Raw genomic sequence first — 18,261 nt, 5'->3', positions numbered from 1 at the left:
AATGACAATTTTATCATTGGACTGAATCTTCTGTAAGGCCATTTTTTCTGCCTTAGTAAGATTAGAGTTTTTAGAATTCTGCCCCTTGACAGTGGTTTCCAGATCCAACAATTCTTTTTGGACTCTCTTTTGATTGAAAGTTAATGGACTGACCCCTAAAGTTGGTTGGGTAGAACTCAGATGGCTTTGGTACCTCAGAATCACCGGGACCATATCTGTCCTCCTAATTCTTTAATTCATTTAATGTGATAAAATCGCCAAATTTGAAGTCAGCAGAGTTCACGTCCCTGTCATTGGTGTGATCTACCACAGTGTTGCTACTAACATTCGTATGATGTACTACAGTATTTTCATTAGCATAAACATACGGACTGTGATTTAAAGAATCTCTTTAAAGTCAGTTTTCTGCCAAATTTATTAACGTCTATTAGTGTTCTAAATGCTGAGAATGTATTGGTCGGAGCAAAGCCCAGTCCTTTACTCAAAAGAGACTTTTCTTCTTCTGTAAGCACCACGCTTGACAGATTTAAGACCGATAGTCCTTTGTGCTGGATTTTTGTTTCCTTGAAAATTTTCTTAGTTCTTCTGCCTGCTCTCCTGGTGGGCCTCCTAAAGGGATTGAAGGTATCTCTTTATCTTTAGGGCGTACTACTGGAGCTTCGTCTTCATCTGTATCGCTGTCTCTCAGCACCTGTAATGACATGAGGGAGCTGGAGGAAAGAGAGGTAGAAGTAGAAGAAGGAGGAGAAGAGGGGGAGAAAGAGATCTGTCTGAGGAGGGCATGAAGGCACCACTTCCGTCAGACACATAGGAATTCTGGTTGGATGTGTCCATAGAGGAAAAGGCCACCTTCCGCTTAGATTTATGCTTTAAGATAGGTTTTGGAGTGTTCACCTTGGTATCTTCCTTAGATGTTTGTTGGGTCTTATTGCCACCGCTTATTACGAAAGGCCTTCCTTCTGGGTCTGTTTTGAAATTGTGAACAATTATAGACTTTATTATTCATGCAGTCCTCCATATCTCTGTTAAACTTATTGCCCTTCCTCTGTGCCAATTCTTAATCTATCCTTTGTATCTTGGATTTGAGGTTGCTTTTAAATTCTCCATATTTGGTATCGGATTTGAGTGATTTTAAATCAGATTTGATGTTATCATTCTTTTGTTTTAGCTTATCTCTTTTGCAAGTTTTGCTCTTTATAACAATGTTCATTAGCGTGAGTGAACAATCTGTTAAGGCTTCATTCCACTCTAGTTGCAAAGCCTGATCCTCCAAATCGAAGGAGGGGTATTCTTTTATTCTTAACACACTTGGTATTCTCTTTGCTCTGATATAACGGTTAAATGAGACCACATCCCACATAAGTCTTAAGTCAGTTAATAAGTCTTTCTAATTGAATAAACTGCCCATGAAGATCACATGGTCCACCACTTGTATGTTCAGCAGTATTAAAGATTTTGTCAAAGTAACTTTGGCGATGTTGCACATTAAAGAAAGATTTGTGTGAACTTGAACCCTCATTCTCCATAATTGTGCTTAAAAAAAGTATATGCTAAAATCAATTGGACTGCAATAACCTTGTACCTTTTAATACCTGCAGAACCCCTTTTATATATTGCTTCACATCACTCAATCCCTTATGAGAATCCTCATTGATAAGTCTCACTAGTTATGGCTGTGTTTGTTTGTGCCAATATATATGGTTTGACAATGATTTAGATATTCAATGCGTGTTTCTGTACAATGCAAATGCCAGCAGTGTCCGTAATCAAATAACAGCTGATCTCCACTGTTGTGCGTAGTAGCAAGTAAAAACATGCTAAGTGCTCACTTGTTTAAATTCACTGTTTAAACCCAATTGGCATTAATGCGATACTGACAAACTGAGGCATTAAGGAAGCGTTTGGCACATATATTCCCAAGATAGAGGACCGAGCCGGTAAGTAGATTGCTCCTTAAACATCACCATGAAAACGAACTGCTCCCAAGTCCTGCACAGGCTGTAGACACCACCGGAAATGCTGGGGAGAAGTGGGGGTGTGAAGCCCAAGGGGTGCAAGCTGTAATTGCGGCTGGTTCCGCCACAAAAAAAGAGAAAATTGAAAAAGAGAAAAACGGCTGCCCACTGCAGGAGTATTAAAGTTAAAAAATAACTTTTTAATGAAAAACTTGTAAAAGCATGGTACAGAGAGGCAGCAGAAATGAACATCCTTGCATGTTTCGTGCCTACACTTGGCACTTAATCATAGGAATAACGTTCATGTTACCACCCCCACTATTTAAAGGGACAGTATCCAATCATGATATGGATGCAAGACATACTTAATTAAAAATTAAGGACCTGTTAGTAGTTGAAATTCTCCACCTAAGAGGTGGAGATAAGGGCAGTTCTAATGATCGCTGCTTGATAAATCCTGACTGCAAGTACGCTTGTGCGAACCTGCAGTCAAAGATGGGAGAAGTGCTTGATAAATTAGAGCCAATGGTGTTTGAAAACTTTTGCACATTCTCACATTGGATATGTATGTATGCCGCAGAAAAGTAGTAATAACTTTTACTAGAAGCACTTTTGTTAATGGAAGTAAAATTAAAAAATGCTTCAATTTGATATTGAAATGCCCCCGTGCACATTTAATTTATGACTTTTAAAATTTCATGCTCTATCTGAATCATGAAAGAAAGTGTTTGGGTTTTATATCCCTTTAAATTATTCTAGTAATTTGTGCTTTGGAAAGCTTAAGTAACATTTATAAATAACAGAAAATCTTATAATATTGCAAAGTATTACATTGCCCCCACCCAGCTACTTCTTCATAATGCCAACCGACTGGCACTGGCTACTGCTGAGGATATGTACTGATAGTTTTCACCAAAGGATACCAAGAGAACAACGTAAATTTGAATTTACATGCTCTATCTGAACTATGCACATTTTTAAATTTGACCTTCCTGTCCCTTTTTAAACAATGCACAATTTGGCTATTATTGACACTGAAACACAGCATCTTCATTTTGACAACAGATCAGAACCATTTGGCCTATGCAGTCTGTCCCTATTTTCTTCAGTGCAAACATAATTATCAGGATAGCCTTATATATGGCACAGGCATTTTTTAATTCCCTTCCTCTTTGTCCTTACAACCTCTACTGGATGTCTGTTCCATGAAAACCCTTTCTGTAAAGCATCTGCAAAATACTTCTGAACATTAGATTGTGACTGCTTGTTCTGTTTTTCATTATTCAGAGCATGTCATTTCAAACAACTTTCTCATTTATAAAGAAAAGACAAGGGGCGCCTCATATTGTAACTTGTATTTTCAAATGGAAAATCAAAAGAGAAGTATAAAAACTACTCACAGGGAAAGTGGCATCTTAAACGAATAAGATGCTATCGAGCAGGCTGACGTTTATACAGCAGTCAGCACGCTGAGGATATCCGTGTAGCCAACAAGGCAGATGTAGTCACAGGCAGTTGATCCACAGTCCTCTGACACTGGTAACAGGTTCATTCCTTAGTATGGAGACAGCGTGACCGGCAAGTGGAGCAGGAAACAACCGCAAATGCGGCTGAAAAGCAAAGATTCCAATGAATGAGCGGGATATAATAACCACAATACCGGGTTGTGGTTAAAAAGTCTTTCTTTTATTGCAACGCGTTTCTCGGTCAATATGTGACCGTTTCGTCATGTGCCTGACAGACGCTTGTTTCCTGCTCCACTTGCCGGTCACGATGTCTCCACGCTAAGGAATTAACCTGTTGCCAGTGTCGGAGGGCTTTGGATCGACTGCCTGTGGCTACATCTGCTTTGTTGGACACACGGGTATCCTCAGCGGTCAGCCTGCTCGATAGCATATTATTCGTTTAAGATGCAACTTTCCCTGTGAGTAGTTTTTATACTTCAATATTGATTTCACGTTTGAAAATACAAGTTACACTATGAGGAGCCCCTTGTCTTTTCTTTATCCTTGCACAGTTTGAACCATTACACCGTGGGACACAAGAGGAGCTTGCCGACTTACTCAAATTTATTTGAGACTTTATTTCTTATTTCTTTTTTTGGACGATCACACTCATTATTATTTGTGTTTGCTAATTTTTTTGTGCCTTATTGTTGGTTTTATTATGGTTCTTATTTAGTTTTTATAGGAACATCTTTCTATTATATACACACATTGTTCAATCAGTTATATATTGTTCACACGCTTCCTCTTAAATACTCCTGTGGGATTATCATACGTACGCTATTAACTTTCCAATTTACTTCTATTATCTAAATTTCTTCAGTATTTTGCTATTCTATGTAGGCTCAGGAGTAGCAATGCATTACTGGGAGCTAGCTCCTGGTTTGTGGTTGCACTTGTATCTCTCTTTTCATTGATTCACCAAATGTGTTTAGCTAGCTCCCAGTAGTGCATTAGTAATTTTTCAACAAAGGATACCAAGATTTTTTAAAAAAAATATGTTCTAGCTGAATCGTGTGACAAATTTGGGGTTTCATGCCCCAATCTAGAAATGGAGTGGAAAAGGAAAGCCAGAGTCGTCAATTTAGCGGAGACCAATTAAGGATACATATGTGGTAGTTATTTTCACATGCAAATGGTGTCATCAAAAATGTGTGTTGGGTCACGGCTGTTGAGGAACTTCCATCACACTATCCCTTTAATCGTTGCACATCCCCTTAAAGATGAGCATAAACTTCACAGCAAGTCCTGTGTCTGCAGTTTAGGTTTAGTGTTTTGGTCGGGTGCAGATTAGAAGCCCTGGTCTCATTTCTTTACTGTAGCACTCTGATGATTATTGATATGATTATCTGCAGACTGATCCAATTTACTTTTCTGTTCCATAGTTGGAACGTGGAACAGCTCTTCAGAGGGTAAAAGCTAAAAAAAAAAAAGAAAGAAATAAAAATGAGTTTTTCTGTTTAATTTATATGCGTAGAGAGGAGTTCGGCATTAGGCAGCTGTGTGTTTGTAAAGCAATGAAAGGATTCTCAATAAAATGAGCGCTAAAATATAACACCCTGTATTCCCAGCTTACGGCAAAGAAAATACACCTCAATGACATTTCTCATCTGCAGAAGTTTTTGTAAAAAGAAATTATACAAAGGGAAATTACAGATTGGTTTCTTATGCTAAGTTTGTTTATTCCGACCTTAAATATGTGCATTGCCACCGTGTTGCTAATAGCATTCACATTAACCATTATTGTGCAAATACCAGGTGAAGAATTCACAAATGTGCTGAAACATTAAATTGTGTTTTTAGTGATCTTTTAGCCTAGACAGACTAGAAATGAAATTCTTTTTAAGAACTAATAAAATGTTTCATATAAAAGTTGTTTGGTGCTGTCTATTAGAACCACTCGGTATAATTTGCAGTGACGTAGGTGATAGTTGCCATTGACTAACGTTTGCCGTTTTCTCTTTTAAAGGGCTCTCTAATGGCTCTGAAGCTATGGAGCTGGAGGGTCTTCACGAGATCCCGCTCTGCAGCTGCCGAATGGAGACCCCTAAAGAGGATGAGGTGTCTGCAACAGCTGGGGATGGCTGTATGGCTATAGAGAGCACAAACCAGGAGGTGAGCAAACTGTGGTGGATAGAGAAGCTTTATCCAGGCTTCTTGCGATGTATAGCAGCTTATTGGCTACTTTCTTGTCATTGGTGAAATGTTTTTTTAAGGACACAAACACCTATTTAAAGGGACAGTCTACACTAGAATTGTTATTGATTATAAAGATAGATAACGCCTTTACTACCCATTCCCCAGCTTTGCACAACCAGCATTGTTATATTAATATACTTTATAACATTTAAACCTGTAAATTTCTGCCTGTTTCTAAAGACACTACAGACAGCCTCTTATCACATGCTTTTTTATTAGCTTTTCACAACACGAGACGGCTAGTTCGTGTGAGCCGTATACATAACATTGTGTTCACACCTGAGAAGTTATTTAAGAGTTAGCACAACACAGCACTTATTGGCTAAAAAGCAAGTCAATAGGTAATAAATAGTCATGTGATTAGGGGGCTGTCAGAAGATGCTTTAGATACAAGGTAATCGCAGATATAAAAGTACATTAATATAACAGTGTTGGTTATGCAAAACTGGGGAATGGGTAATAAAGGGATTATCTATTTTTTTAAAACAATACCAATTATATTGTAGACTGTCCCTTTAAAGCTGCATGCTGGGATGTTTGCAGCTTTTTTGTTCTTGTGTGTTTGCAATAAAGCTTTTTGTGCTTGAACCGAACCCTTTACTCCCCCTCCCACTTAGTATCAACCCAGCTGTCCAACAGTGTCACAGTTTGGGAATGTGACTTAACCTTTTCTGCTTAAAATTAGATGAAACCCACATTTCTCCAACATAGGTGTGTCCGGTCCACGGCGTCATCCTTACTTGTGGGATATTCTCTTCCCCAACAGGAAATGGCAAAGAGCCCAGCAAAGCTGGTCACATGATCCCTCCTAGGCTCCGCCTTCCCCAGTCATTCTCTTTGCCGTTGTACAGGCAACATCTCCACGGAGATGGCTTAGAGTTTTTTAGTGTTTAACTGTAGTTTTTATTATTCAATCAAGAGTTTGTTATTTTAAAATAGTGCTGGTATGTACTATTTACTCTGAAACAGAAAAGAGATGAAGATTTCTGTTTGTAAGAGGAAAATGATTTTAGCAACCGTTACTAAAATCGATGGCTGTTTCCACACAGGACTGTTGAGAGGAATTAACTTCAGTTGGGGGAACAGTGAGCAGACTTTTGCTGCTTGAGGTATGACACATTCTAACAAGACGATGTAATGCTGGAAGCTGTCATTTTCCCTATGGAATCCGGTAAGCCATTTTTATTACAGAAAGAAAAAAAGGGCTTCACAAGGGCTTTTAAGACTGTAGACATTTTCTGGGCTAAATCGATTTATATATAAGCATATTTTATACTCCATAGCCTTGAGGAATTATTTTAATCTTGGGAATTATGTAAAATAACCGGCAGGCACTGTATTGGACACCTTATTCTCTAGGGGCTTTCCCTAATCATAGGCAGAGTCTCATTTTCGCGCCTCTATTGCGCACTTGTTTTTGGGAAGCAGGACATGCAGATGCATGTGTGAGGAGCTCTGATACATAGAAAAGACTTTCTGAAGGCGTCATTTGGTATCGTATTCCCCTTTGGGCTTGGTTGGGTCTCAGCAAAGCAGATACCAGGGACTGTAAAGGGGTTAAATATAAAAACGGCTCCGGTTCCGTTATTTTAAGGGTTAAAGCTTCAAAATTTGGTGTGCAATACTTTTAAGGCTTTAAGACACTGTGGTGAACAATTCCTTCATACTTTTTCACAATTGCAGTAATAAAGTGTGTTCAGTTTAAAATTTAAAGTGACAGTAACGGTTTATTTTAAAACGTTTTTTGTACTTTGTTATCAAGTTTATGCCTGTTTAACATGTCTGAACTACCAGATAGACTGTGTTCTGAATGTGGGGAAGCCAAGGTTCCTTCTCATTTAAATAGATGTGATTTATGTGACACAAAATTTAGAGAAAATGATGCCCAAGATGATTCCTCAAGTGAGGGGAGTAAGCATGGTACTGCATCATCCCCTCCTTCGTCTACACCAGTCTTGCCCACACAGGAGGCCCCTAGTACATCTAGTGCGCCAATACTCCTTACTATGCAACAATTAACGGCTGTAATGGATAATTCTATCAAAAACATTTTAGCCAAAATGCCCACTTATCAGCGAAAGCGCGACTGCTCTGTTTTAGAAAATACTGAAGAGCATGAGGACGCTGATGATATTGGTTCTGAAGTGCCCCTACACCAGTCTGAGGGGGCCAGGGAGGTTTTGTCTGAGGGAGAAATTTCAGATTCAGGGAAAATTTCTCAACAAGCTGAACCTGATGTGATTACATTTAAATTTAAATTGGAACATCTCCGCGCTCTGCTTAAGGAGGTGTTATCTACTCTGGATGATTGTGAGAATTTGGTAATTCCAGAGAAACTATGTAAAATTGACAAGTTCCTAGAGGTCCCGGGGCCCCCCGAAGCTTTTCCTATACCCAAGCGGGTGGCGGACATTGTAAATAAAGAATGGGAAAGGCCCGGTATACCTTTCGTCCCTCCCCCCATATTTAAAAAATTGTTTCCTATGGTCGACCCCAGAAAGGACTTATGGCAGACAGTCCCCAAGGTCGAGGGGGCGGTTTCTACTCTAAACAAACGCACCACTATACCCATAGAAGATAGTTGTGCTTTCAAAGATCCTATGGATAAAAAATTAGAAGGTTTGCTTAAAAAGATGTTTGTTCAGCAAGGTTACCTTCTACAACCAATTTCATGCATTGTTCCTGTCACTACAGCAGCGTGTTTCTGGTTCGATGAACTAGAAAAGGCGCCCAATAATAATTCTTCTTCTTATGAGGAGATTATGGACAGAATTCATGCTCTCAAATTGGCTAATTCTTTCACCCTAGACGCCACTTTGCAATTGGCTAGGTTAGCGGCGAAAAATTCTGGTTTTGCTATTGTGGCGCGCAGAGCGCTTTGGCTAAAATCTTGGTCAGTGGATGCGTCTTCCAAGAACAAATTGCTTAACATTCCTTTCAAGGGGAAAACGCTGTTTGGCCCTGACTTGAAAGAGATTATCTCTGATATCACTGGGGGCAAGGGCCACGCCCTTCCTCAGGATAGGTCTTTCAAGGCCAAAAATAAACCTAATTTTCGTCCCTTTCGCAGAAACGGACCAGCCCCAAGTGCTACGTCCTCTAAGCAAGAGGGTAATACTTCTCAAGCCAAGCCAGCCTGGAGACCAATGCAAGGCTGGAACAAAGGAAAGCAGGCCAAGAAACCTGCCACTGCTACCAAGACAGCATGAGATGTTGGCCCCCGATCCGGGACCGGATCTGGTGGGGGGCAGACTTTCTCTCTTCGCTCAGGCTTGGGCAAGAGATGTTCTGGATCCTTGGGCACTAGAAATAGTCTCCCAAGGTTATCTTCTGGAATTCAAGGGGCTTCCCCCAAGGGGGAGGTTCCACAGGTCTCAATTGTCTTCAGACCACATAAAAAAACAGGCATTCTTACATTGTGTAGAAGACCTGTTAAAAATGGGAGTGATTCATCCTGTTCCATTAGGAGAACAAGGGATGGGGTTCTACTCCAATCTGTTCGTAGTTCCCAAAAAAGAGGGAACATTCAGACCAATCTTAGATCTCAAGATCCTAAACAAGTTTCTCAAGGTTCCATCGTTCAAAATGGAAACCATTCGAACAATTCTTCCTTCCATCCAGGAAGGTCAATTCATGACCACGGTGGATTTAAAGGATGCGTATCTACATATTCCTATCCACAAGGAACATCATCGGTTCCTAAGGTTCGCATTCCTGGACAAGCATTACCAGTTTGTGGCACTTCCGTTCGGATTAGCCACTGCTCCAAGAATTTTCACAAAGGTACTAGGGTCCCTTCTAGCGGTGCTAAGACCAAGGGGCATTGCAGTAGTACCTTACTTGGACGACATTCTGATTCAAGCGTCGTCCCTTCCTCAAGCAAAGGCTCACACGGACATTGTCCTGGCCTTTCTCAGATCTCACGGGTGGAAAGTGAACGTAGCAAAAAGTTCTCTATCTCCGTCAACAAGGGTTCCCTTCTTGGGAACAATAATAGACTCCTTAGAAATGAGGATTTTTCTGACAGAGGCCAGAAAATCAAAACTTCTAAACTCTTGTCAAATACTTCATTCTGTTCCTCTTCCTTCCATAGCGCAGTGCATGGAAGTAATAGGTTTGATGGTAGCGGCAATGGACATAGTTCCTTTTGCGCGAATTCATCTAAGACCATTACAACTGTGCATGCTCAGTCAGTGGAATGGGGACTATACAGACTTGTCTCCGACGATACAAGTAGATCAGAGGACCAGAGATTCACTCCGTTGGTGGCTGTCCCTGGACAACCTGTCACAGGGGATGAGCTTCCGCAGACCAGAGTGGGTCATTGTCACGACCGACGCCAGTCTGGTGGGCTGGGGCGCGGTCTGGGGACCCCTGAAAGCTCAGGGTCTTTGGTCTCGGGAAGAATCTCTTCTCCCGATAAATATTCTGGAACTGAGAGCGATATTCAATGCTCTCAAGGCTTGGCCTCAGCTAGCAAAGGCCAAGTTCATACGGTTTCAATCAGACAACATGACGACTGTTGCGTACATCAACCATCAGGGGGGAACAAGGAGTTCCCTGGCGATGGAAGAAGTGACCAAAATCATTCAATGGGCGGAGACTCACTCCTGCCACTTGTCTGCAATCCACATCCCAGGAGTGGAAAATTGGGAAGCGGATTTTCTGAGTCGTCAGACATTTCATCCGGGGGAGTGGGAACTCCATCCGGAAATCTTTGCCCAAATTACTCAATTGTGGGGCATTCCAGACATGGATCTGATGGCCTCTCGTCAGAACTTCAAGGTTCCTTGCTACGGGTCCAGATCCAGGGATCCCAAGGCGACTCTAGTAGATGCACTAGTAGCACCTTGGACCTTCAAACTAGCTTATGTATTCCCGCCGTTTCCTCTCATCCCCAGGCTGGTAGCCAGGATCAATCAGGAGAGGGCATCGGTGATCTTGATAGCTCCTGCGTGGCCACGCAGGACTTGGTATGCAGACCTGGTGAATATGTCATCGGCTCCACCATGGAAGCTACCTTTGAGACGAGACCTTCTTGTTCAAGGTCCGTTCGAACATCCGAATCTGGTCTCACTCCAACTGACTGCTTGGAGATTGAACGCTTGATCTTATCAAAGCGAGGGTTCTCAAATTCTGTCATTGATACTCTTGTTCAGGCCAGAAAGCCTGTAACTAGAAAAATTTACCACAAAATATGGAAAAAATATATCTGTTGGTGTGAATCTAAAGGATTCCCTTGGGACAAAGTAAAAATTCCTAAGATTCTATCCTTTCTTCAAGAAGGTTTGGAGAAAGGATTATCTGCAAGTTCCTTGAAGGGACAGATTTCTGCCTTGTCTGTGTTACTTCACAAAAAGCTGGCAGCTGTGCCAGATGTTCAAGCCTTTGTTCAGGCTCTGGTTAGAATCAAGCCTGTTTACAAACCTTTGACTCCTCCTTGGAGTCTCAATTTAGTTCTTTCAGTTCTTCAGGGGGTTCCGTTTGAACCCTTACATTCCGTTGATATTAAGTTATTATCTTGGAAAGTTTTGTTTTTGGTTGCAATTTCTTCTGCTAGAAGAGTTTCAGAATTATCTGCTCTGCAGTGTTCTCCTCCTTATCTGGTGTTCCATGCAGATAAGGTGGTTTTGCGTACTAAACCTGGTTTTATTCCGAAAGTTGTTTCTAACAAAAACATTAACCAGGAGATAGTTGTGCCTTCTTTGTGTCCGAATCCAGTTTCAAAGAAGGATCGTTTGTTGCACAATTTGGATGTTGTTCGTGCTCTAAAATTCTATTTAGATGCTACAAAGGATTTTAGACAAACATCTTCCTTGTTTGTCGTTTATTCTGGTAAAAGGAGAGGTCAAAAAGCAACTTCTACCTCTCTCTCTTTTTGGATTAAAAGCATCATCAGATTGGCTTACGAGACTGCCGGACGGCAGCCTCCTGAAAGAATCACAGCTCATTCCACTAGGGCTGTGGCTTCCACATGGGCCTTCAAGAACGAGGCTTCTGTTGATCAGATATGTAAGGCAGCGACTTGGTCTTCACTGCACACTTTTACTAAATTTTACAAGTTTGATACTTTTGCTTCTTCTGAGGCTATTTTTGGGAGAAAGGTTTTGCAAGCCGTGGTGCCTTCCATCTAGGTGACCTGATTTGCTCCCTCCCTTCATCCGTGTCCTAAAGCTTTGGTATTGGTTCCCACAAGTAAGGATGACGCCGTGGACCGGACACACCTATGTTGGAGAAAACAGAATTTATGTTTACCTGATAAATTACTTTCTCCAACGGTGTGTCCGGTCCACGGCCCGCCCTGGTTTTTTAATCAGGTCTGATAATTTATTTTCTTTAACTACAGTCACCACGGTATCATATGGTTTCTCCTATGCAAATATTCCTCCTTTACGTCGGTCGAATGACTGGGGAAGGCGGAGCCTAGGAGGGATCATGTGACCAGCTTTGCTGGGCTCTTTGCCATTTCCTGTTGGGGAAGAGAATATCCCACAAGTAAGGATGACGCCGTGGACCGGACACACCGTTGGAGAAAGTAATTTATCAGGTAAACATAAATTCTGTTTTTTTCTTTCATGATTCAGAGAGACAATACAATTTAAAAAAAAACTTTCTAAATTAATTATCAAATTTGCTTCCTTCTCTTGGTATCCTTTGCAGTATGAGCAGAAATGCACTGCTGAGAGGTAGCTAAACACATCTTGTGAGCCAAAGGCAAGAGACAAATATGTGTAGCCACCAATCACCAGCTAGCTCCTAATAGTGTAGGATATGTACACATTCTTTTTCAACAAAGGATACCAAGAGAACAAAGTACATTTTGAAATGTAAGTGCATTTAGGCTCTATCTGAATTGTGCAAGTTTAATTTTGACTTTTATATCCCTCTAATTGCTTCCCATAAATTAAACAATCAGTTGGGAAGGCTGGAATCTGTGCAGTTGGGACAAAACGCAGATGCCCCACACAGAAAACTTACAGGCATGGAAATCAAAATCTCCTTTGTGTATATTTAGAGCATACCGAGGTAGACTCAGACGTGTGCTTGTTACTTGAGCATTTATATGTATAACACTGTTAAGATTGTTGCAGACACTTCAGCTGAATTAGTGTCCAAGATATGACCACACTCCTGACCCTACTTCAGTATGCTCTAACGAAAAGCTGACGCTTGAATACTTAATTCATTGGTCTATTAAATAAGCCAATCACAGAGTGAAAAATGCCCTATTTATCTGGGTAAAGCAGCTTAATGTTTTATGCGTAAATGATCAAGGTATAGATCCTGTATCTATGAAACTGTACTATTAAACAGTGACTTGTTTTGCATGTTTATTATATGTGACTGAAAATGACAAGAAAACAAGGTTTTGCCTTCCTTTCACTGGACTTGCCTGCACACCAGTCTGTTATTTCTATGCATTCCTCTCCATACTAATCCCCAACACTTTATTCTGCAGTTGAGTCTGTGTACGAAGAGTGTGGTAAAGCAAGAGTTAATGAGACCATCCAACAAAGTGCGCCATTTAGTGCTTTGTGAGGATCACCGCGTGAAGATGGTCAATCACCAATGCTGTCCTGGCTGTGGTTATTTCTGCACAGCGGTAAGACTTTGTTATATACCTTTTGTCATCTTTGCCAATCATTTTTTTTTTATCTGTGCTTTGCTTGTAAATATGTGCAACTTTGTTTGAAATAATCATACAGTAAAATATATATAGCTAGAAAAATACTGGTGTTACAAGGAACACACAGTTTCGAGGCTCGGAATAGATGGAGGAAACCGTTAATCTCAGTTAAAAAAAAACAAACAAAATCTCTCCTTTTTATCTTAAAAGGACATGGAAATAAAAAATAATCTCTCATAATTTAGATATTTAGATAATGCATGTAATAATAAAAAAAATATTAAAACGTTAAAAGGACATGAAACCCATTTTTTTTCATGATTCAGATAGAGTATGCAATATTAAATAACTTTAATTTATTTCTATCACATTGTTTTGTTCTTTTTGTATCCTTTATTGAAAATTGTACCTAGGTAGGCTGTCAGATGCTGCTGATTGGTGGCTGCACATATATACCTAGTGTCATTAGCTTTCAGATAGCCCCCAGTAGTGCATTGCTGCTCCTTTAACAAAGGATACCAAGACAATGAAGCAAATTAGAAATTGTATGATCTACCGGAATCGTGAAAGACAAATTTTGGGTGTCATGTCCCTTTAACTTTCTGTAAGAGCATTAGAGCATTGTCATCTCTTATAAATTTGGGAAATGGCTGCTAAATGTCTACACTTTTTTTCATACTGTTGTTGTGTCCTGCGTTTTCAGGGGACTTTCATGGAATGTCAGCCAGAAACCAGCATCTCTCACAGGTTCCACAAAGGTTGTGCAACAATGGCGAACAAAACCAGTTTCTGCCCTCATTGTGGGGAAGAGGCCTCTAAGGCGAAGGAAGTCACCATTGCAAATGCAGATACTACATCCAGTGTGTCTAAAGTGATGCACCAGAAGGTTAAGGAAAGCCCTTCTGAGGGCCAGGCGGACACTACAACAGGAAGGTTAGTATCCGTATACGGCACAATGTGCATTTTACTACATCAGTAATGATTATTGTCATTTTACTTGTAAGAGCATACTTAGTTTTTATTCCTGAATTCCTTCATTTTGAAAGGGAAGACTAGTCTGAATATTGGGCGATAAACGCAAAAATAGTGTATGCACGAATATTCACGTTTGTCACCAACATGGTAACATGAGCCGAAAATAAGATTAATTTTACTGCTCAAAGGGAAAACATAGAATTGTCATTTAAAACAATAGTAAATTGCAGTGTTTTAGGTTTGAATCCTAGTAATGCTCTTTATAAAAGATTTAGCAGGTAGCGTGAAATTAATAGTTCATGTTTTGTTAATTTTTTTTGTTTGTTCTTAAAATATAAAAAAATACCATACTCTGTTTCATTAGATCATCATCAAATTTCCTTCCCCCCCCCTAGGTGTTTAATTTATTTAAAGGGTTAAAACATACTGTTATGGTTGCATATCCAGTCACATTGTAGTGTGAGCCATTAGTGAGTGCTATACCTGTCCTCCAATCACTGGTCATGTCTACATCATTAAAGTGATGGTAAACTCTCCCCTTTATAAAATCAGATCTGGAATGTAAGCACATTTGCTGTAATGAAGATCCAGTATAACATGCTTTTTAATATAGATATGAAATCCAAATACTGCATGCTCCACCGCCCACTTCAAAAGTAAACTTTTATGTGAGCTAACAGATTGAATTGTTGTCCAATCAGCGCTCTCCCCATATGGCACTTTTGTTGTAGCTAGAGCATTGATTGGAGAGTAATTCAATCATTTAGCTGACAGGAAAATTGACTTTTGAAGTGGGTGGTGTAACGTGGGGTATTTGAATTTCATATCTATATTAATAACTAAGTTACAGCGCATCTTCATTGCACATGATGAATAAAACTTCATCTAAAATAGCGCTTACATTCCAGATCTGATTTTAAAAAGGGGAGAGTTTATCATCACTTTAATGGCACCAAAGCACTATGGGTGTGTGATTATGTTGAAAAGCTCAGGAGCGTGCACATGTCTCGAGCACTATATGGCAGCAGTTTTGCAAGAATGTTATCCATTTGCAAGAGCACTAGAGGGCAGCATTATTTCCTGCCATGTAGTTCACCTACTTAGGTATCTCTTAACCAAAGAATATAATGAGAACAAAACAAATTTTATAATAGAAACACATTAGAAACTTTATTATAATTGTATGCTCTGCCTGAATTACAAAAGAACATTTTTGGGTTTGTGTCCCTTTTAATTGGCACTAATGGGAGGGGTTGACCCATTTCTATAGGAAACAGTGCCAGGCTGAAATGCCGGTCATACATTGTTTAGGATCTGTGCAGAGTAATTCCGAAAATTAGAAGACGGAAACTAAAGTTAAAGGACAGGAAAGGCAGAGAATATAATTTTCTCCAACATAGGTGTGTCCGGTCCACGGCGTCATCCTTACTTGTGGGATATTCTCTTCCCCAACAGGAAATGGCAAAGAGCCCAGCAAAGCTGGTCACATGATCCCTCCTAGGCTCCGCCTACCCCAGTCATTCTCTTTGCCGTTGTACAGGCAACATCTCCACGGAGATGGCTTAGAGTTTTTTAGTGTTTAACTGTAGTTTTTATTATTCAATCAAGAGTTTGTTATTTTAAAATAGTGCTGGTATGTACTATTTACTCAGAAACAGAAAAGAGATGAAGATTTCTGTTTGTATGAGGAAAATGATTTTAGCAACCGTCACTAAAATCCATGGCTGTTCCACACAGGACTGTTGAGAGCAATTAACTTCAGTTGGGGGAACAGTGAGCAGTCTCTTGCTGCTTGAGGTATGACACATTCTAACAAGACGATGTAATGCTGGAAGCTGTCATTTTCCCTATGGGATCCGGTAAGCCATGTTTATTACGATCGTAAATAAGGGCTTCACAAGGGCTTATTAAGACTGTAGACTTTTTCTGGGCTAAATCGATTCATTATTAACACATATTTAGCCTTGAGGAATCATTTTATTTGGGTATTTTGATATAATAATATCGGCAGGCACTGTTTTAGACACCTTATTCTTTAGGGGCTTTCCCAAAGCATAGGCAGAGCCTCATTTTCGCGCCGGTGTTGCGCACTTGTTTTTGAGAGGCATGGCATGCAGTCGCATGTGAGAGGAGCTCTGATACTTAGAAAAGACTTTCTGAAGGCGTCATTTGGTATCGTATTCCCCTTTGGGCTTGGTTGGGTCTCAGCAAAGCAGATACCAGGGACTGTAAAGGGGTTAAAGTTCAAAACGGCTCCGGTTCCGTTATTTTAAGGGTTAAAGCTTCCAAATTTGGTGTGCAATACTTTTAAGGCTTTAAGACACTGTGGTGAAAATTTGGTGAATTTTGAACTATTCCTTCATGTTTTTTCGCAATTGCAGTAATAAAGTGTGTTCAGTTTAAAATTTAAAGTGACAGTAACGGTTTTATTTTAAAACGTTTTTTGTACTTGTTATCAAGTTTATGCCTGTTTAACATGTCTGAACTACCAGATAGACTGTGTTCTGAATGTGGGGAAGCCAGAATTCCTATTCATTTAAATAAATGTGATTTATGTGACAATGATGCCCAAGATGATTCCTCAAGTGAGGGGAGTAAGCATGGTACTGCATCATTCCCTCCTTCGTCTACACGAGTCTTGCCCACTCAGGAGGCCCCTAGTACATCTAGCGCGCCAATACTCCTTACTATGCAACAATTAACGGCTGTAATGGATAATTCTGTCAAAAACATTTTAGCCAAAATGAACACTTATCAGCGTAAGCGCGACTGCTCTGTTTTAGATACTGAAGAGCATGACGACGCTGATAATAATGTTTCTGAAGGGCCCCTAACCCAGTCTGATGGGGCCAGGGAGGTTTTGTCTGAGGGAGAAATTACTGATTCAGGGAACATTTCTCAACATGCTGAACCTGATGTGATTACATTTAAATTTAAGTTGGAACATCTCCGCATTCTGCTTAAGGAGGTATTATCCACTCTGGATGATTGTGACAAGTTGGTCATCCCAGAGAAACTATGTAAAATGGGCAAGTTCCTAGAGGTGCCGGGGCTCCCAGAAGCTTTTCCTATACCCAAGCGGGTGGCGGACATTGTTAATAAAGAATGGGAAAGGCCCGGTATTCCTTTCGTCCCTCCCCCCATATTTAAAAAATTGTTTCCTATGGTCGACCCCAGAAAGGACTTATGGCAGACAGTCCCCAAGGTCGAGGGAGCGGTTTCCACTTTAAACAAACGCACCACTATACCCATAGAGGATAGTTGTGCTTTCAAAGATCCTATGGATAAAAAATTAGAAGGTTTGCTTAAAAAGATGTTTGTTCAGCAGGGTTACCTTCTACAACCAATTTCATGCGTTGTCCCTGTCGCTACAGCCGCATGTTTCTGGTTCGATGAGCTGATAAAGGCGGTCGATAGTGATTCTCCTCCTTATGAGGAGATTATGGACAGAATCAATGCTCTCAAATTGGCTAATTCTTTTACCCTAGACGCCACTTTGCAATTGGCTAGGTTAGCGGCTAAGAATTCTGGGTTTGCTATTGTGGCGCGCAGAGCGCTTTGGTTGAAATCTTGGTCGGCTGATGCGTCTTCCAAGAACAAGCTACTTAACATTCCTTTCAAGGGGAAAACGCTGTTTGGCCCTGACTTGAAAGAGATTATCTCTGATATCACTGGGGGTAAGGGCCACGCCCTTCCTCAGGATCGGCCTTTCAAGGCAAAAAATAAACCTAATTTTCGTCCCTTTCGTAGAAACGGACCAGCCCAAAGTGCTACGTCCTCTAAGCAAGAGGGTAATACTTCTCAAGCCAAGCCAGCTTGGAGACCAATGCAAGGCTGGAACAAGGGAAAGCAGGCCAAGAAACCTGCCACTGCTACCAAGACAGCATGAAATGTTGGCCCCCGATCCGGGACCGGATCTGGTGGGGGGCAGACTCTCTCTCTTCGCTCAGGCTTGGGCAAGAGATGTTCTGGATCCTTGGGCGCTAGAAATAGTCTCCCA

The 18,261-nt window shown here is 40.6% G+C and overlaps 1 protein-coding gene across 8 annotated transcripts in view; it reads left to right on the top strand.

Moving 5' to 3' along the window:
* Window positions 1–18,261, top strand: part of EHMT1 (euchromatic histone lysine methyltransferase 1) — a 245,904-nt gene that overhangs the window by 126,529 nt on the left and 101,114 nt on the right. For all 8 annotated transcript variants that reach the window (XM_053695709.1, XM_053695708.1, XM_053695714.1 and 5 more), the window contains 3 exons: window positions 5,430–5,575; window positions 13,119–13,262; window positions 13,990–14,219. In XM_053695709.1, the coding sequence (XP_053551684.1) occupies window positions 5,430–5,575; window positions 13,119–13,262; window positions 13,990–14,219 (520 nt within the window). The remainder of the gene's footprint in view (window positions 1–5,429; window positions 5,576–13,118; window positions 13,263–13,989; window positions 14,220–18,261) is intronic.

Source organism: Bombina bombina, chromosome 12 (assembly GCF_027579735.1).
Source record: "Bombina bombina isolate aBomBom1 chromosome 12, aBomBom1.pri, whole genome shotgun sequence".
Classification (NCBI taxonomy): domain Eukaryota; kingdom Metazoa; phylum Chordata; class Amphibia; order Anura; family Bombinatoridae; genus Bombina; species Bombina bombina.
This window is presented reverse-complemented; position numbering and strand designations above follow the sequence as displayed.